The sequence below is a fragment of the Physella acuta genome, unplaced genomic scaffold, assembly GCF_028476545.2.
Source record: "Physella acuta isolate Inbredline_101_S28 unplaced genomic scaffold, ASM2847654v3 ptg000841l, whole genome shotgun sequence".
Lineage (NCBI taxonomy): Eukaryota > Metazoa > Mollusca > Gastropoda > Physidae > Physella > Physella acuta.
Genome location: NW_026732358.1, coordinates 43,374 through 63,480, shown reverse-complemented (window position 1 = coordinate 63,480; position 20,107 = coordinate 43,374). Strand labels below are relative to the sequence as shown.

Below are 20,107 nucleotides of genomic sequence, written 5' to 3'. Positions count from 1 at the left end.
CACATAAGAATCGTTCAGGGGGCGCCATGGCGCCCGTGGGCACAGGGTTGGGAACCCCTGCTTTACATCATTGTCTCCCCTAGCTAATGCTACCTAGAGCAGTTATTCCCCTTGTCTTATTGCACTATTGTCTCCCCTAGCTAATGCTACCTAGAGCAGTTATTCCCCTTGTCTTATTGCACTATTGTCTCCCCTATCTAATGCTACCTAGAGCAGTTATTCCCCTTGTCTTTACATCATTGTCTCCCCTATCTAATGCTACCTAGTGCAGTTATTCCCTTTGTCTTATTGCACTATTGTCTCCCCTATCTAATGCTACCTAATGCAGTTATTCCCCTTGTCTTATTGCACTATTGTCTCCCCTATCTAATGCTACCTAGAGCAGTTATTCCCCTTGTCTTATTGCACTATTGTCTCCCCTATCTAGTGCTACCTAGAGCAGTTATTCCCTTGTCTTATTGCACTATTGTCTCCCCTATCTAATGCTACCTAGTGCAGTTATTCCCCTTGTCTTATTGCACTATTGTCTCCCCTATCTAATGCTACCTAGAGCAGTTATTCCCCTTGTCTTATTGCACTATTGTCTCCCCTATCTAATGCTACCTAGAGCAGTTATTCCCCTGGTCTTATTGCACTATTATCTCCCCTATCTAATGCTACCTAGAGCAGTTATTCCCCTGGTCTTATTGCACTATTGTCTCCCCTATCTAATGCTACCTAGAGCAGTTATTCCCCTTGTCTTATTGCACTATTGTCTCCCCTATCTAATGCTACCTAATGCAGTTATTCCCCTTGTCTTATTGCACTATTGTCTCCCCTAGCTAATGCTACCTAGAGCAGTTATTCCCCTTGTCTTATTGCACTATTGTCTCCCCTATCTAATGCTACCTAGAGCAGTTATTCCCCCCGGTCTTATTGCACTATTGTCTCCCCTATCTAATGCTACCTAGAGCAGTTATTCCCCTTGTCTTATTGCACTATTGTCTCCCCTAGCTCATAAAACTTTCATCTTGATCTTGTCACCAGGATATTCTAGCCCTGCAGGTCATTGAACTCTTCCGTAATATTTTTGACAAGGCTGGTCTGCCCTTGTTTCTGTCTCCATATAGGGTCATCGCCACAGATCGAGGGGTAGGTTTGATATTTGTTTCACACAAAGGATTGGCTTTAAATTGGTGCCACACACAAGTTTGCTGACATTTACTGTCACACATGAGGTTAGGTGTGCTTAAACCTTGACCTAGTCAAATGTTTGACCTTGTTCCAGTGTGGGGTCATTGAGTGCGTCCCTGACAGCAAGTCCAGAGATCAGCTGGGGAGAGAGACTGACGTCACACTGTATGAGTATCTGCTGACCACCTTTGGGGATGAGCAGTCGCATTCATTTCAACAGGTGAGTGGTGAGCACAGTACAGGTGAGCACAGTACAGGTGAGTGGTGAGTACTGTACAGGTGAGTGGTGAGCATATTACAGGTGAGTGGTGAGCACAGTACAGGTGAGTGGTGAGTACTGTACAGGTGAGTGGTGAGCACAGTACAGGTGAGTGGTGAGTACTGTACAGGTGAGTGGTGAGCACAGTACAGGTGAGTGGTGAGCACAGTACAGGTGAGTGGTGAGCATATTACAGGTGAGTGGTGAGCACAGTACAGGTGAGTGGTGAGCATATTACAGGTGAGTGGTGAGCACAGTACAGGTGAGTGGTGAGTACTGTACAGGTGAGTGGTGAGCACAGTACAGGTGAGTGGTGAGCACAGTACAGGTGAGTGGTGAGTACGGTACAGATGAGTGGTGAACACGGTACAGGTGAACATGGTACAGGTGAGTGGTGAGCACAGTACAGGTGAGTGGTGAGTACTGTACAGGTGAGTGGTGAGCACAGTACAGGTGAGTGGTGAGCACAGTACAGGTGAGTGGTGAGCATATTACAGGTGAGTGGTGAGCACAGTACAGGTGAGTGGTGAGCATATTACAGGTGAGTGGTGAGCACAGTACAGGTGAGCATGGTACAGGTGAGTGGTGAGCACAGTACAGGTGAGTGGTGAGCACAGTACAGGTGAGTGGTGAGCACAGTACAGGTGAGCATGGTACTGGTGAGTGGGGAGCATAGTACAGGTGAGTGGTAAGCACAGTACAGGTGAGTGGTGAGCATAGTACAGGTGAGTGGTGAGCACAGTACAGGTGAGCATGGTACTGGTGAGTGGTGAGCATAGTACAGGTGAGTGGTAAGCACAGTACAGGTGAGTGGTGAGCATAGTACAGGTGAGTGGTGAGCATATTACAGGTGAGTGGTGAGCACAGTACAGGTGAGTGGTGAGCACAGTACAGGTGAGCATGGTACTGGTGAGTGGTGAGCATAGTACAGGTGAGTGGTAAGCAAAGTACAGGTGAGTGGTGAGCACAGTACAGGTGAGTGGTGAGCACAGTACAGGTGAGTGGTGAGCACAGTACAGGTGAGTGGTGAGCATATTACAGGTGAGTGGTAAGCACAGTACAGGTGAGTGGTGAGCATATTACAGGTGAGTGGTGAGCACTGTACAGGTGAGTGGTGAGCACTGTACAGGTGAGTGGTGAGCACAGTACAGGTGAGTGGTGAGTACTGTACAGGTGAGTGGTGAGCACAGTACAGGTGAGTGGTGAGCACAGTACAGGTGAGTGGTGAGCACAGTACAGGTGAGTGGTGAGCACAGTACAGGTGAGTGGTGAGCACAGTACAGGTGAGTGGTGAGCACGGTACAGATGAGTGGTGAACACGGTTCAGGTGAACATGGTACAGGTGAGTGGTGAGCACAGTACAGGTGAGTGGTGAGCACGGTACAGATGAGTGGTGAACACGGTTCAGGTGAACATGGTACAGGTGAGTGGTGAGCACTGTACAGGTGAGTGGTGAGCACAGTACAGGTGAGTGGTGAGCACTGTACAGGTGAGTGGTGAGCACAGTACAGGTGAGTGGTGAGCACGGTACAGATGAGTGGTGAACACGGTACAGGTGAACATGGTACAGGTGAGTGGTGAGCATGGTACAGGTGAGTGGTGAGCACAGTACAGGTGAGTGGTGAGCACGGTACAGATGAGTGGTGAGCACAGTACAGGTGAGTGGTGAGCACAGTACAGGTGAGTGGTGAGCACGGTACAGATGAGTGGTGAACACGGTACAGGTGAACATGGTACAGGTGAGTGGTGAGCATGGTACAGGTGAGTGATGAGCATGGTGGTGAGCACTGTACAGGTGGGTGGTGAGCATGATACAGGTGAGTGGTGAGCATGGTACAGGATAGTGGTGAGCATGGTACAGGTGGGTGGTGAGCACAGTACAGGTGAGTGGTGAGCATGGTACAGGTGAGTGGTGAGCATGATACAGGTGAGTGGTGAGCATGGTACAGGTGAGTGGTGAGCACAGTACAGGTGAGTGGTGAGCATGGTACAGGTGAGTGGTGAGCATGGTACAGGTGAGTGGTGAGCATGGTACAGGTGAGTGGTGAGCATGGTACAGATGAGTGGTGAACACGGTACAGGTGAACATGGTACAGGATAGTGGTGAGCATGGTACAGGTGGGTGGTGAGCACAGTACAGGTGAGTGGTGAGCATAGTACAGGTGAGTGGTGAGCATGGTACAGGTGAGTGGTGAGCATGGTACAGGTGAGTGGTGAGCATGGTACAGATGAGTGGTGAACACGGTACAGGTGAACATGGTACAGGATAGTGGTGAGCATGGTACAGGTGGGTGGTGAGCACAGTACAGGTGAGTGGTGAACACAGTACAGGTGAGTGGTAAGCACAGTACAGGCTATAGTTTTTTCCTGGTGTTTTTATTTCAGGCCCGTCAGAACTTTGTGGTGTCCATGGCAGCCTACAGCATCGTCAGCTTTCTGCTGCAGATCAAGGACAGACACAACGGGAATCTGATGATTGACTCAGCTGGTCACATTATACACATTGGTCAGTTAGTCGTGGGCTTTTGTTAAGCTTTGGTTGCATGGTTTAGGTTTCATTAAGTTGTTTTTTGTTAGACTTTGGTTGCATGCTTTAGGTTTTTCATTTATTCCAACCCCAGACTTTGGTTTCATGTTTGAAAGTTCACCTGGAGGAAACATGGGATTTGAACCTGACATCAAACTGACAGAGGAGATGTTTAAGGTGATGGGCGGGGCCATGGATGCTCCGCCCTTTGTTTGGTACATGGAGTTGTGTGTGCAGGGTTATTTGGCTGTCAGGTAAGTCTGTGGCAGGTCAACTCAGTTTTTATTAAGGAATTCTTGACTCTAGTAGGTCTAAGATAGACTAGACATATTAACAAGGAAATCTTGACTCTAATAGGTCTAAGTAGACTAGACATATTATCAAGGAAATCTTGAATAAAGTAGGTCTAAGATAGACTAGCCATATTCCATATTAGACACATATTATAGACGAGATATTGGTTGTCTCAACCCTGTTGATGAGATATGAAGCTCACACATAATATAAATTGTTCCTTGTGAGCACTAAATTCATTGGATTCCTAAAAATAGTTTAAACTTTAAAAAGCTTGTAAAGGGAGGCTATTGAAGAAAATATTTTCATTTGGAATAACTTTTTCGTAGACTTTGTATTGGTTGTAATAAACTTTTATCTTGTCAAAACTATGAACAACTCAATGAATTGAATATTTGTACTGATGCTCTTATCAAAAAATGCCTCAAAGTTTAACGTCCATGAAATAACTTGTCCACCCCAGGCCATACCAAGATGCCATCATCTCGCTGGTGTCTCTGATGCTGGACACTCGTCTGCCGTGCTTCAGAGGTCAGACTATCAAAAAACTGCGAGAAAGGTTTGCACCCCAAGCCAGCGACAGAGAGGCTGCGACCTACATGTCCAAGGTCGTCAAGGACAGTTGCCTGAACTGGCGCGGCACAATGTATGATAGGATCCAGTACATACAGAATCAGATTCCTTATTAACATGGCTGTATGATAGGATCCAGTACATACAGAATCAGATTCCTTATTAACATGGCTGTATGATAGGATCCAGTACATACAGAATCAGATTCCTTATTAACATGGCTGTATGACAGGATCCAGTACATACAGAATCAGATTCCTTATTAACATGGCTGTATGATAGGATCCAGTACATACAGAATCAGATTCCTTATTAACATGGCTGTATGATAGGATCCAGTACATACAGAATCAGATTCCTTATTAACATGGCTGTATGACAGGATCCAGTACATACAGAATCAGATTCCTTATTAACATGGCTGTATGACAGGATCCAGTACATACAGAATCAGATTCCTTATTAACATGGCTGTATGACAGGATCCAGTACATACAGAATCAGATTCCTTATTAACGTGGCTGTATGACAGGATCCAGTACATACAGAATCAAATTCCTTATTAACATGGCTGTATGATAGGATCCAGTACATACAGAATCAGATTCCTTATTAACATGGCTGTATGACAGGATCCAGTACATACAGAATCAGATTCCTTATTAACATGGCTGTATGACAGGATCCAGTACATACAGAATCAGATTCCTTATTAACATGGCTGTATGATAGGATCCAGTACATACAGAATCAGATTCCTTATTAACATGGCTGTATGACAGGATCCAGTACATACAGAATCAGATTCCTTATTAACATGGCTGTATGACAGGATCCAGTACATACAGAATCAGATTCCTTATTAACATGGCTGTATGACAGGATCCAGTACATACAGAATCAGATTCCTTATTAACATGGCTGTATGATAGGATCCAGTACATACAGAATCAGATTCCTTATTAACATGGCTGTATGACAGGATCCAGTACATACAGAATCAGATTCCTTATTAACATGGCTGTATGACAGGATCCAGTACATACAGAATCAGATTCCTTATTAACATGGCTGTATGACAGGATCCAGTACATACAGAATCAGATTCCTTATTAACATGGCTGTATGATAGGATCCAGTACATACAGAATCAGATTCCTTATTAACATGGCTGTATGACAGGATCCAGTACATACAGAATCAGATTCCTTATTAACATGGCTGTATGACAGGATCCAGTACATACAGAATCAGATTCCTTATTAACATGGCTGTATGATAGGATCCAGTACATACAGAATCAGATTCCTTATTAACATGGCTGTATGACAGGATCCAGTACATACAGAATCAGATTCCTTATTAACATGGCTGTATGACAGGATCCAGTACATACAGAATCAGATTCCTTATTAACATGGCTGTATGACAGGATCCAGTACATACAGAATCAGATTCCTTATTAACATGGCTGTATGACAGGATCCAGTACATACAGAATCAAATTCCTTATTAACATGGCTGTATGACAGGATCCAGTACATACAGAATCAGATTCCTTATTAACATGGCTGTATGACAGGATCCAGTACATACAGAATCAGATTCCTTATTAACATGGCTGTATGACAGGATCCAGTACATACAGAATCAAATTCCTTACTAAAGTGTCTGGAATGCTGCCAGGGGGAGGGGGGGTGTTGTTCTTATGGCTTCTGGCAACCACTCAAAAAATATTTCCCAGAATTTAAAATGCTCTCATAAACTATGTGTGTGTTTATGTATATTTGTATTATCATGTGATATAATCTAAACTGTGATACAGTATGATGTTACTGTTATTATTTTACAGTATTATGTTACTGTTATATTTTTGCAAATTTTAAAAATTCATATTTTTATAACTCTTGTATGAAGAGCTCTATTTTTGTAAGCCAACTATTCTGTGATCCATTGGTGCAGTTTGTTGTTTAATGTCACATTTTTGTAAGCCATTTAATACTTAAATGATGGTTTTATGTTTGTGCTGATTTTATAATAGATCTGATTAATTTATTCTTAACAAAATATGGTCTGCCCTGCTGGAATTTTGCCTTTCCAAAAAATAAAACTTTTAATGTTTTAAAAAGCAATTTTTGTGTTTTATTGCACGGTTTGAATAGGTGTTTGTTAGAGCTTTTTTTCTTGCTGTTGAGGTGAAACAAAAATGAAGATCAGACATAGACCTATTCTATATTTGATTTTGGGATTTTTTTATAGATCATAAATAAATTTTAACTGGAAAAATACCATTGTCACATGATTCAATAGCACTTGGCCCTGTGCTAGGTTGTATTGAGTACATTGCTGTCAAGTTATTTGTAAAATTTAGAGCTAATCTAAAACAAACACGCGATAGTGTCAGTGTAATCAGCGGCCATCTTTCACATTTCTATGTGCAGGTTGTGATGTAACATCTTACAGTGCTCGTTAGGCCCTAACTACTAAATACCTGGAGAGGCTAATCAACTGGCTGATCAGTTCATGGAATTAATTACTTAACAATACAGGTCATCCATTTCGATAAAAAAATTAAATTTCCGTTTTCTGGAATCTTAATGAGAAATGTATGTGAGGTTGGACTAAAGTGGAATACAAAGCTAGTAACATGCATATCGCAACTTTTGTGTGGTATTTTTTTTTTTGCCACCCAATTAATGGTTTTGTCTACTCAGAGGTATTTTGTCACACAAAGTGTCACTAATGGTACCATAAATCAAGACGCTAAATAACATTTGGTTATTATATCAAATTACATGTGAACAAACCAACTAGATAAATACCCTGTGGTCAAAATACCTACTGTGGCCAAAGACCCTGTGGTCAAATACCCACTATGGCCAAAGCACCTGTGGTCAAATACCCAATGTGGCCAAAGCACCTGTGGTCAAATACCCAATGTGCCCAAAGCACTTGTGGTCAAATACCTACTGTGGACAGACCATATATGGTCAAAGCACCTGCACCAAATCGGTTTCATGCCTTTGCAGGTTGGGATACCTAATGAAACAATAGTCTAAGTCAGTGGTTCTCGAAGTTTCGATGCAATAGCCCACTCTATGGCGCCACTGGTCTAGGCCTAAATTAAAGTATATTTATTCACAGGTCTTTTAAAAAAACAAGGTACAATATGAGCAACTGTGCATCCTAATCATCAATGTCTATTGAAAGTTCTGTTGTAATATAAAAGTAAACTTCTGGGAAATAAATAATGAGCACATCTGTGGAGTTTTATTTTACCTGATGTGTGTTTTTAATATCTAATACAATTGTTTCATTATAAAATTGGATTTTACGATGACACAAAATTCTTTTCACATTTCCAGTCCGGAGTGTCACATTTCTAAAGTTGTCCAAAAAGGTGTGTATAAGTATAATTTCTACAGAGATACCAAAAGTCTTATCACATTTTCAAAGAGGTTTATAATTTATACACGTAATCAAATCATATGGTGTGATGTGTGAGTGTACATCTAGAGTTGGTCCTTGTGGGTTCTTCCATGTGGGTTCTTCCATGTGGGTTATTCCTTGTGGGTTGGTCCATGTGGGTTGTTCCTTGAGGGTTGGTCCATGTGGGTTGTTCCTTGAGGGTTGGTCCATGTGGGACGTTCCTTGTGGGTTGGTCCTTGAGGGTTGGTCCATGTGGGTTGTTCCTTGAGGGTTGTTCCATGTGGGTTGGTCCTTGAGGGTTGGTCCATGTGGGTTGTTCCTTGAGGGTTGGTCCATGTGGGTTGTTCCTTGAGGGTTGTTCCTTGAGGGTTGTTCCTTGAAGGTTGGTCCATGTGGGTTGGTCCTTGAGGGTTGGTCCATGTGGGTTGTTCCTTGAAGGTTGGTCCATGTGGGTTGTTCCTTGAGGGTTGGTCCATGTGGGTTGTTCCTTGAGGGTTGTTCCTTGAAGGTTGGTCCATGTGGGTTGGTCCTTGAGGGTTGGTCCATGTGGGTTGGTCCTTGTGGATTGGTCCATGTGGGTTGGTCCATGTGGATTGGTCCTTGTGGGTTGGTCAATGAGGGTTGGTCCTTGTGGGTTGTTCCATGTGGGTTGGTCCATGAGGGTTGGTCCTTGTGGGTTGGTCAATGAGAGTTGGTCCATGTGGGTTGTTCCATGAGGGTTGGTCCTTGTGGATTGGTCCATGAGGGTTGGTCCTTGTGGATTGGTCCATGTAGGTTGGTCCTTGAGATTTGGTCCATGTGGATTGGTCAATGAGGGTTGGTCCATGTGGGTTGATTCATGTGGGTTGGTCCATGAGGGTTGGTCCTTGAGGGTTGGTCCATGTGGGAGTATCATGTTCAGCCGTGTTCAGAAGACTTGAATTGTGGTCTACGGGAAAAGAATGGGGATAGTAATTAGATCCGAGCTTGGTGCTCCAGAGGAGTTCTGGATTGCTTTGTCCATGTGTGAAGGTCGATCAGCCTGCAATAGAAATTAAACATCAAAGTTGTGTTGGACAACTTGAAAGTTTATAGTCCAACAGCTAATTATAGAGCTTAAATAGCGTTATCCAACCAGGAGGGTAGCAAGCTATTGTGGCAGTGCAAACAAATATAGACACACACACACACACACACACACACACATATATATATATATATATATATATATATATATATATATATATATATATATATATATATATATATATATATATATATAATGCACTAATAAGGAGAAAAAAAAGATTTTGATTTAAACATAAAATAATATACTACTATTTAAATAGTTATTAAGAAAAGCGGGGGTCTCTTCCTAAATATTATAGATCTATTAGTTTTGTTATCCAAAAGATAATTTAGTGACTTGCGCTTTTCTTTTGCACGTTTTGATGCAATATTTTTAAAAATCCTATTCAAGGACATTTAAATATTGAAAATAATTTAAACAGTTTTAACCATTTTACATATTGAAAACATTTAAAATATTGCAATTATTTTAAAAATTGAAAATGTTTAGGCTATTTAAAATGTTTAAAAATATTTAAGTCTAAAATGTTTTTAATGTTTAACACATGTTTTCAAAATTTAAAATGTTTAAAATATTTATTTATTTATGTTTCCAATATTTGAATATTATTTAAAATTTAAAATGTTTAATGCTATTTTAGATGTTTGCTGTCTTACCTTTAACTAAACAAATTTTCGTCTTCTCAAGTTCGCGCCAATAACTTGTCAACAACTTAGTGCCAACAAAGTGCCAAGTCTGTAATCAAAGGGTCAAGTGAGTACCTAGTGAGTGTGATGTGCAAGATCGCCGAGATCTTTAACCTGACCAGCAGATTCAACTTTTCAAAAACGACATCTAGAGACTCCGTATCCGCCAGCGGACCGACGATAGAGAAATCTCTGCCGTGTAAATAGCACATCTGAGATGAACAGACGACTGGCGTATTTATAGCCAAAACATTCAACATGGGTGTGCTAAATTCCAATCGTGACGGAAGTTTTTTAATGCCAGGAATTATCCAATTAAAGATCCTGTGTCAATATTTTGTGTAGCAATTAAGACGTGATTGCGTGTTTAATTAATTAAAGGGCAATTGATTCTATGACGGTCAATGTAGTTAGGAATACAGAGTCCCGGCGAAACTGAAATATCTTTGAAGTTGTTTTAGTGAAAATCCGCTCGGCCTACAGGATTTACAAGATGCTCATTGAAACGAACATTTTCTCCGAAACGTAACATACACAATTTCTTTCAGGCATCACTTCCGCACTGCCCCTTCCCCCCCCCCCCTTCTCCAGTGGCGTACGCAGGGGGGAACAGGAGGAGCTTCGGCTCCCCCTACGACCATTTTAAGGATAGTGGCGCCTTTTTCGGAGATTAATTAAATAAAATTTAAAACAAGTTTGGCAACACAAATTTAAAAAATAAAAATAACAGCAACACACAGTATTGAAACTACGAATTTAAAACAGTCATGTTACGTAGCCTAAATATGACATTTGTAATGTTTATACTTCTTGGCAGAGGCGTAGCGAGGGGGGGCGGGGGGCGGAACGCACCGGGTGACACCATTTAGGTGGATGACACCAAGGCAAAAAATAGCAAAATATATAGAGAAAAACTTGAGGGGGGGGGGTGCAAATCGAAAGTTTGAAGGTGGGGGGGGGGGGGGATGCAAATCGAAAACTTGAGGGGGTGCAAATCAAAAGTTTGAGGGTGGGGGGTGCAAATCGAAAATTTGAAAGTTTGTCTCCGGGAAGGGTCGCTACGCCTCTTGGGGGTGACACCATTAAGTGCCGCACCGGGTGACACCCGACCTCGCTACGCCACTGCTTCTTGGCTTACCTTTCGGATGTTAGCTATTCGACAGTCACGAGCGAGGCGCTTTTCGTCATTATGTCAATCCACGTAGGTACCTGTATATCAACTGTTTGTGTTTTTCTTGCTGAATATGGACGAACAGCCACCCACACATCGGTCTAATTCACAAGTGTAGCCTTTACTCGAGTTTTTTAGGCTCAATTCAGCCATCCCTCTTTTATACGGGAGGCCTGATATTTTTCTGTTTTAAACGGGTGGGCTCCGTGGAAAAAAAAACTGTTTTAATACTAGAGAACTAACAGGTTTTTTTTTCTCTACAGCTCTTTTACTGTACACCCGCTTGTTTGCTTCCATTAAATAAACCGGGAGTAATCTCCCCTAAATTTTTTCGAATATTCTTATATAACACTTCGGGTGATGGCAACTCGGGATATAGACATAATTTTTAATCCATTTTTAGTTGCTTAAACTTTTTAAAATAGAATAGAATCTAGTAGAAAAAAGAATTGCACACCAAGTGAGCACCAAACAATCTGTGTATAATAGTGCGGAATATTATTATTACTTCATACGTTCACGTGCGCTTTTTGAGAAATCAGAAATCGCATAAATTACTACTTCCGGTCAACGGAAATCACTCAAAATTTGACAGAAGGCAGATAATTAGATCACTTACTTACAAGTAAAAATTTCATTTATCTTTCTCAAACATTACTGAAGTTATAGGCTTTTGAAAAAATTGAAAGTAGAATTAGTTCCACTTCCGGTTACCGGAAATCGCTGAACGTTGATACAGAACTACAAATTCGTTATAATACATGTATATAAATTTTTATCAATCTAGCTGTAACGGTAGGCCTACTCAAGTTATCGTGTTTATAGACACACATACACACACAGAGACATACGGACAGAATTGTAAAGTCCAGTTTTCCCAGCTCGATTACGCGTAGAACTCCAAAATTTTGATCAATCTGCATTTATCATTTTTGCCCGATTAAAATAAGTCCTCTATATTCCGTACATGATGAAGTACTGAGGTGTAAAACGATGAAAACTGGCAAAATTTCATATGATTTTTGTGCACGATTACAATACTTCCTCTATACTCTGTATACGAGAAAGTAAAAATTGGGGGGAAAATCTAAATATCTATATATGTAGTTCGCTTGTCGCAATATTCCATTAGCCATTGTGTCAAATTGTTTTTACACGGATTACGAAAGAAGCCGTGTTCTTGTTGGTTGTGTTGTGTGTACATTTTGAGTTGTATTTTGTTTTATATTTTATCTGGCGAGTTTTGGCGGGGTACCAATGACTATATCAACTATTTAGAATCACTTCCAAATACAACATCGAATGAATTTTTCAGAAGATGTAATCAAAACACATTCATGTTTGTTTAAACCTGCCCCCACCACATCACCCCACACAGATACATGATTGTGTGTGTGTGGGATGGGACGTACCTGTAATTGATTTGTTGATTATGGCGAGATTGTAATGTAATGTAAGGTTCCCTTTTCAAACCTGACGGTCTATAGGTCAAGTGAAGTAGAGTTCACTTGTTTCTGTGACCTCGGCATACGAAGAGATAGTGTGGTCAGCACTATGCCCAGCATGGCGACATTAAATCCGTTTAATTAAAGGCTTGGCGTTGATGCAAGGATAGAAAAGTCAAAGGGACACAAATAGGAAAGAAGTCATCAATATTTTTTTGTTTGAATGTTGTAAATATCTACTTGTCACTTAGTAAGTTAGTACGTTTAAATGTTGTAAATTCATTCTTGTCATTTAGTATGTATAGATATTGTCACCAACAACACTTTAACATTCAATAATTTAAACGTGTTTGTATTCCATTTGGCTACTATAGAAGCGATCGTTTCATTGTACATTAAAACAAATATGAAAACTTTAACTCAATGTCGACACAGCTTATTTAAATATTTAATAAATAATTGGGGGACGGCGGAGGCTGAAGGGTCACGTCCCTCTAGGTAGGAGGGAGGTGTGACGTCACTCTAAGAGGGAGGTGTGACGCTCCTCTAGAAGGAAGTTGTGACGCCCCTCTAGGAGAGAGGTGTGACGCCCCTCTAGGTGGGAGGTGTGACACCCCTCTAGGTGGGAGGTGTGACGCCCCTCTAGGAGGAAGGTGTGACGCCCCTCTAGGAGGAAGGTGTGACGCCCCTCTAGGAGGAAGGTGTGACGCCCCTCTAGGTGGGAGGTGTGACGCCCCTCTAGGAGGAAGGTGTGACGCCCCTCTAGGAGGAAGGTGTGACGCCCCTCTAGGAGGGAGGTGTGACGCCCCTCTAGGAGGAAGGTGTGACGCCCCTCTAGGAGGGAGGTGTGACGCCCCTCTAGGAGGGAGGTGTGACGCCCCTCTAGGAGGAAGGTGTGACGCCCCTCTAGGAGGAAGGTGTGACGCCCCTCTAGGAGGGAGGTGTGACGCCCCTCTAGGAGGGAGGTGTGACGCCCCTCTAGGTGGGAGGTGTGACGCCCCTCTAGGAGGATGGTGTGACGCCCCTCTAGGAGGAAGGTGTGAGGTCACTCTAGGAGGGAGGTGTGGAGGAAGGTGTGACATTATACGAGGATGGAGATAATGGTGTAAAGAAGTTATACTTTTCTTTATCACTTTTACATACCATATTATAGCGTCCAGTAGATCTACATATAAACGTATAGGCCTACATACTAAGATTGTCTGTGGTTTCTCGCTCCACGCAAAAACCGCAGCACGGTGTTTTGATGTGTCAAGAAAACTCTGGGACTGTGTTCTTTATTTCATAAGTAGCAGGTCTAAATTTAAAGCCGAACTATCAGATTAAAAAGGGGGGGGGGGGTGTGAATCTACCGGAGTGTTTGAAACAAAGTGTGTTGGGAAGGTTCAGTTTAAAATTAGAAAGAATTGGAGAAGGTTCCGTTTAATTAGAAAGAATTACAGGATAGTTTCAAGTTGTCTAGAGTTACTTCCATATTTTAATTAGTTGGTAAATAAACATTGTCTTAATACATTTGGCTTTAGTTCGTTTAGATATAGATCTAGGTGCAAATGACTGAAAAATATAGCCTAATTCTGGTACTATATTTAGTAACACGGCAATTTGCCTTCAATATTTAGTGCCTCCAGTTTTAAGTTTAATATTTCTAGATTTCCAGAAGTCTTGTTTGAATGTTAAAAGTGCGGACTAAAAAGTTAGTTTAAAGCAATATTAACAAAATATCGTAAACATTTTTTTTAGTTTGTCAGTTGCTTGCATTGAGCGTTTGTTTTTAACTTACTTTCTGAGGCATGTACCACAAACAGGTGTGTAACTTGTATTTGCAGACATACGGCCAAAGCTTCCTGGCTGGAGATAGCACAGTACACATCCGATATTGGACCAGCCTCGCATTAGAGCCGCCTAATTCAATATTCGTGAGTCGTACTCAACTTTTTGTTTACATTTTGAATTCGATGTTGTTGTTTTTTTTTTTTAAACTTTTTTTTAGCAACAAAAAAAAACAGTGGGCAATTTAAAATAGAGTTCACCTGTTTCTGTGACCTCGGCATATGAAAGAATAGTGTGATCAGCACTATGCCCAGCCGCCTTTACTCTCCCTAATCTGATTTAGGTACCCATCAGTGCTGGGTGCACTCAGGGACGTTCTACTGACCCGGATTCGAACTCGAGACTTACGAGCTAGCAGTCTAGCTCTCTAGGACAATCCACCCCTTCCTGAGTTTGATAGACCGAAATAAGTTGTGATTCCTGTAGCCTTAGTATTGATTAGTTTCCTGAAATTATGATAGGATACTTACGTAACACTTACAAAACAAGTCGAAAAACTTAAATGAAAGCTACACACGAAATATTATTTTATTACAAACACTTTATTTTTACATTTTTTACAACACAAACGATGTGACTAGGTCGCTTTGGATTACATAACTTAACGTCAGGCCTACATATTCAATTGTTTTTCTCGCCCAAGTGTCGTACAGTTGGTGGGCCAAGTCTTGCTCGAATTGTGGCCAAGTCTTGTTCGGGTTGTGGCCATGTCTTGTTCGGATTGTGGCCATGTATGAAGCAGGAGTTTGGCCATATATGAAGCAGGAGTTTGGCCATATATGAAGCAGGAGTTTGGCCATGTATGAAGCAGGAGTTTGGCCACGTATGAAGCAGGTTGTGGCCATGTATGAAGCAGGAGTTTGGCCATGTATGAAGCAGGAGTTTGGCCATGTATGAAGCAGGAGTTTGGCCATGTATGAAGCAGGTTGTGGCCATGTATGAAGCAGGAGTTTGGCCATGTATGAAGCAGGTTGTGGCCATGTTTGGAGCCAACTACTTGACGTGGTGCCAAGGACAGGGTATATTGATCAGCCCGGTGCAAAGACTGGTGTGCATTTTCTTTCTGCTGGATATAGTGGTAACATAGGTAAAAAAAAAATATGTTTAATTAATTATTTTTTTAAGGTAGTTAATACATTATTTATTTTGATTGGGGAGTGAATTGTTAGGTTTTAGTATGGTCAGTTATTTATAAAAAGGGCTTACTTATTACTATTATACATACTCAAATACCAAATTATTGAAGTCTAAAAATTTTCACGTTGAACTATTCAGGTTAAACGAAACAATTAATATCGAAATACATAAAATAGTAAAATATTAGTAACATTATATTGTTGTAACTCCTAGGCTTCTCTTCGGGGGAGAGCCCCCCCCCCCCCTTACCCGAAGAAAGTCTACCGCCCCCGAACGAAATGGAATAAATATAGAAAATATATTCTTCTATTACTCCCCCCCCCCCGGAGAAAATATTCTGGTGGTTGTAACTATTAGACTAATGAAGTAATTTCAAGCCAATCTATCTTGATCTATCTAGCCAATCTATCTTAGTGAATCTAACCGATCTATCTTAGTCTATGAATGACTTACAGTTGACTGAAGTAATTGGCGACCTCGCTAATTTTTTGCTAAATCTTTCGTTCAAAGATGGCTGACTACAAATGGTTTAAAGTCTCTCGGAGGTCTGAAATATAAAAGTACATTCAGTTTGTAAGGAAAAAGTAGAATAGAAGAACTCATACATTCAACACTTATTGAAATAAGAAGTAGGTGGCTCACTTAATTTTAGATGTGCGGGCAGGTAGCTCGCCTAGCTAGATGAGGGGGCAGGTAGCTCGCCTAGCTAGATGAGGGGGCAGGTAACTCGCCTAGCTAGATGAGGGGGCAGGTAGCTCACCTAGCTAGATCAGGGGGCAGGTAGCTCACCTAGCTAGATGAGTGGGCAGGTAGCTCGCCTAGCTAGATGAGGGGGCAGGTAGCTCACTTAATGAAGGGCAGGTAGCTCATCTAGCTAGATCAGGGGGCAGGTAGCTCACCTAGCTAGATGAGTGGGCAGGTAGCTCGCCTAGCTAGATGAGGGGGCAGGTAGCTCGCCTAGCTAGATGAGGGGGCAGGTAGCTCACCTGGCTAGATGAGGGGGCAGGTAGCTCGCCTAGCTAGATGAGGGGGCAGGTAGCTCACCTAGCTAGATCAGGGGGCAGGTAGCTCACCTAGCTAGATCAGGGGGCAGGTAGCTCACCTAGCTAGATGAGTGGGCAGGTAGCTCGCCTAGCTAGATGAGGGGGCAGGTAGCTCGCCTAGCTAGATCAGGGGGCAGGTAGCTCACCTAACTAGATCAGGGGGCAGGTAGCTCACCTAGCTAGATGAGTGGGCAGGTAGCTCGCCTAGCTAGATGAGGGGGCAGGTAGCTCGCCTAGCTAGATCAGGGGGCAGGTAGCTCACCTAGCTAGATGAGTGGGCAGGTAGCTCGCCTAGCTAGATGAGGGGGCAGGTAGCTCACTTAATGAAGGGCAGGTAGCTCATCTAGCTAGATGAGGGGGCAGGTAGCTCACCTAGCTAGATGAGTGGGCAGGTAGCTCGCCTAGCTAGATGATGGGGCAGGTAGCTCACCTAGCTAGATCAGGGGGCAGGTAGCTCACCTAGCTAGATGAGTGGGCAGGTAGCTCGCCTAGCTAGATGAGGGGGCAGGTAGCTCGCCTAGCTAGATCAGGGGGCAGGTAGCTCACCTAGCTAGATGAGTGGGCAGGTAGCTCGCCTAGCTAGATGAGGGGGCAGGTAGCTCACTTAATGAAGGGCAGGTAGCTCATCTAGCTAGATGAGGGGGCAGGTAGCTCACCTAGCTAGATCAGGGGGCAGGTAGCTCACCTAGCTAGATGAGTGGGCAGGTAGCTCGCCTAGCTAGATGAGGGGGCAGGTAGCTCACTTAATGAAGGGCAGGTAGCTCATCTAGCTAGATGAGGGGGCAGGTAGCTCGCCTAGCTAGATGAGGGGGCAGGTAGCTCACTTAATGAAGGGCAGGTAGCTCATCTAGCTAGATGAGGGGGCAGGTAGCTCGCCTAGCTAGATGAGGGGGCAGGTAGCTCACTTAATGAAGGGCAGGTAGCTCATCTAGCTAGATGAGGGGGCAGGTAGCTCGCCTAGCTAGATCAGGGGGCAGGTAGCTCACCTAGCTAGATGAGTGGGCAGGTAGCTCGCCTAGCTAGATGAGGGGGCAGGTAGCTCACTTAATGAAGGGCAGGTAGCTCATCTAGCTAGATGAGGGGGCAGGTAGCTCGCCTAGCTAGATCAGGGGGCAGGTAGCTCACCTAGCTAGATGAGTGGGCAGGTAGCTCGCCTAGCTAGATGAGGGGGCAGGTAGCTCACTTAATGAAGGGCAGGTAGCTCATCTAGCTAGATGAGGGGGCAGGTAGCTCGCCTAGCTAGATCAGGGGGCAGGTAGCTCACCTAGCTAGATGAGTGGGCAGGTAGCTCGCCTAGCTAGATGAGGGGGCAGGTAGCTCACTTAATGAAGGGCAGGTAGCTCATCTAGCTAGATGAGGGGGCAGGTAGCTCGCCTAGCTAGATCAGGGGGCAGGTAGCTCACCTAGCTAGATGAGTGGGCAGGTAGCTCGCCTAGCTAGATGAGGGGGCAGGTAGCTCACTTAATGAAGGGCAGGTAGCTCATCTAGCTAGATGAGGGGGCAGGTAGCTCACCTAGCTAGATGATGGGGCAGGTAGCTCACTTAATGAAGGGCAGGTAGCTCACCTAGCTAGATGAGGAGGCAGGTAGCTCACCTAGCTAGATGATGGGGCAGGTAGCTCACTTAATGAAGGGCAGGTAGCTCATCTAGCTAGATGAGGGGGCAGGTAGCTCACCTAGCTAGATGATGGGGCAGGTAGCTCACTTAATGAAGGGCAGGTAGCTCACCTAGCTAGATGAGGAGGCAGGTAGCTCACTTAATAAAGGGCAGGTAGCTCACCTAGCTAGATGAAGGGGCAGGTAGCTCACTTAATGAAGGGCAGGTAGCTCGCCTAGCTAGATGAGGGGGCAGGTAGCTCACTTAATGAAGGGCAGGTAGCTCACCTAGCTAGATGAGGAGGCAGGTAGCTCACTTAATGAAGGGCAGGTAGCTCACCTAGCTAGATGAGGAGGCAGGTAGCTCACCTAGCTAGATGAGGGGGCAGGTAGCTCACTTAATGAAGGGCAGGTAGCTCACCTAGCTAGATGAGGGGGCAGGTAGCTCACTTAATGAAGGGCAGGTAGCTCACCTAGCTAGATGAGGGGGCAGGTAGCTCACTTAATGAAGGGAAGGTAGCTCACTTAATGAAGGGCAGGTAGCTCACCTAGCTAGATGAGGGGGCAGGTAGCTCACTTAATGAAGGGCATGTAGCTCACCTAGCAGGATGAGGGGGCAGGTAGCTCACTTAATGAAGGGCAGGTAGCTCACCTAGCTAGATGAGGGGGCAGGTAGCTCACTTAATGAAGGGCAGGTAGCTCACCTAGCTAGATGAGGGGCAGGTAGCTCACTTAATGAAGGGCAGGTAGCTCACCTAGCTAGATGAGGGGGCAGGTAGCTCACCTAGCTATATGAGGGGGCAGGTAACTCACCTAGCTAGATGAGGGGACAGGTAGCTCACTTAATTAGACGAGGGATCCGGTCGCTCACTTAATGAAGGACAGGTAGCCGATATGATGATGTAATTAAGGCAAGTGGTGGGATCGTTTTGAACTCGATAACAAGGTCACACGTCCCATCAGATGGAAACAGATTCAGACAGACAAACAAACAAACAAACAAACAAACAAACAAACAAACATGGTCACAAGCCAGCCAAATTATCGTTTTTGCGGATTCTAACTCGTGACAAATATGATTCAAATATTGACGGGCGAAATGTAAAATCTAAAACCATAAATATTGACTGGCTAAATGTCAAGTCTAAAACCATAAATATTGAACTAACTAAATGTGTCATCAAGAACCATAAAAACTGTGGGGATTTCTTTACCTTTTATTGTTGAATTTTCTCGACTGTAAGTCAGCAGTCATCCAGGACTTGACAGAAATGGCACCAATTTTCAAAGATGGTGTGGACGTGGTAAGAACTGACCAGCAGATGAATGAAAGACCGGCTTTAGGAACACATCAGTGACTTGACTGTCCGCCCGCGGACTGACTGCTGTGGTTGAGTGGCTAGTCGTGTCGACCTGCCTCTACTCGCTGTGTTTCTACACTACTCTCTCTCTGCCGTACTTATAGAGGACCCACCGCATTCCTCTCTCGCCGTGATGCTTTTTTTTTTTTTACATCCACGAATTGTAAACAAACACAACATTTTTGTTCTAGTGCAATTAGTGGTGCAGAAATTAATTAAGGGTTCGTTGACCTTTCGTGATGATTTAGAAGTAATATGAAGATGGGACTGTCTAAGGACTGGAAATACCACCAAGAGCTGGGGATCCAAAATAAAATGTAGAGGTGGTTTATGGGTAGTATTTACGGGTGGTATTTATGGGGGGTATTTAAAGGAAATATAGATGTTGTATTTAAATTAAGGTAGTTAAAAGTATTATTTAAAGGTATACAAAGCAAGTGGCTCTCATAAGCAGTATTCATGTGTGGTATTTTAGAGATGGTATTCATGTCTGAAGGTGAAAGGTAGATGTTGAG

The 20,107-nt window shown here is 43.3% G+C and overlaps 2 protein-coding genes and 1 long non-coding RNA gene across 6 annotated transcripts in view; 1 reads left to right on the top strand and 2 right to left on the bottom strand.

The window, feature by feature from the left end:
* The window catches only part of LOC131951956 (phosphatidylinositol 4-kinase alpha), a 28,783-nt gene extending 23,709 nt beyond the window's left edge, over window positions 1-5,074 (top strand). Inside the window, exons 35-39 of the mRNA XM_059314425.1 lie at window positions 1,027-1,131; window positions 1,268-1,393; window positions 3,818-3,938; window positions 4,054-4,213; window positions 4,717-5,074. Of these exons, the coding sequence (XP_059170408.1) occupies window positions 1,027-1,131; window positions 1,268-1,393; window positions 3,818-3,938; window positions 4,054-4,213; window positions 4,717-4,942 (738 nt within the window). The 3' untranslated portion in view covers window positions 4,943-5,074. The remainder of the gene's footprint in view (window positions 1-1,026; window positions 1,132-1,267; window positions 1,394-3,817; window positions 3,939-4,053; window positions 4,214-4,716) is intronic.
* A 2,955-nt stretch (window positions 5,075-8,029) lies between these two features.
* LOC131951972 (sporozoite surface protein 2-like) lies at window positions 8,030-14,516 on the bottom strand. 3 transcript variants are annotated; one of them, XM_059314444.1, is made up of 2 exons: window positions 14,407-14,516; window positions 8,030-9,276 (listed from the first exon to the last, which is right to left on the bottom strand). In XM_059314444.1, exon 2 carries the CDS (start codon window positions 9,148-9,150, stop codon window positions 8,311-8,313), a length of 840 nt encoding a protein of 279 aa, XP_059170427.1. In that variant the 5' UTR covers window positions 9,151-9,276; window positions 14,407-14,516; the 3' UTR covers window positions 8,030-8,310. The 3 variants fall into 3 exon arrangements, with proteins under 3 accessions (XP_059170427.1, XP_059170426.1, XP_059170428.1); XM_059314443.1 differs by lacking the exon at window positions 14,407-14,516 and adding an exon at window positions 9,981-10,221; XM_059314445.1 differs by lacking the exon at window positions 14,407-14,516 and adding an exon at window positions 10,086-10,218.
* Window positions 14,517-14,996: 480 nt separating this feature from the next.
* Window positions 14,997-19,656, bottom strand: LOC131951975 (uncharacterized). Of its 2 annotated transcripts, none has more exons than XR_009388461.1 (3): window positions 19,446-19,656; window positions 16,047-16,140; window positions 14,997-15,522 (listed from the first exon to the last, which is right to left on the bottom strand). It is a non-coding gene; the product is annotated as an uncharacterized LOC131951975 (long non-coding RNA). The 2 variants fall into 2 exon arrangements; XR_009388462.1 differs by having other exon boundaries at window positions 14,997-15,519.
* Window positions 19,657-20,107: the final 451 nt, after the last annotated feature.

Bases quoted from the DNA above. Each gene is read 5' to 3' on its own strand.
- LOC131951972 (XM_059314444.1), bottom strand. From the start codon at position 9,150: ATGATACTCCCACATGGACCAACCCTCAAGGACCAACCCTCATGGACC.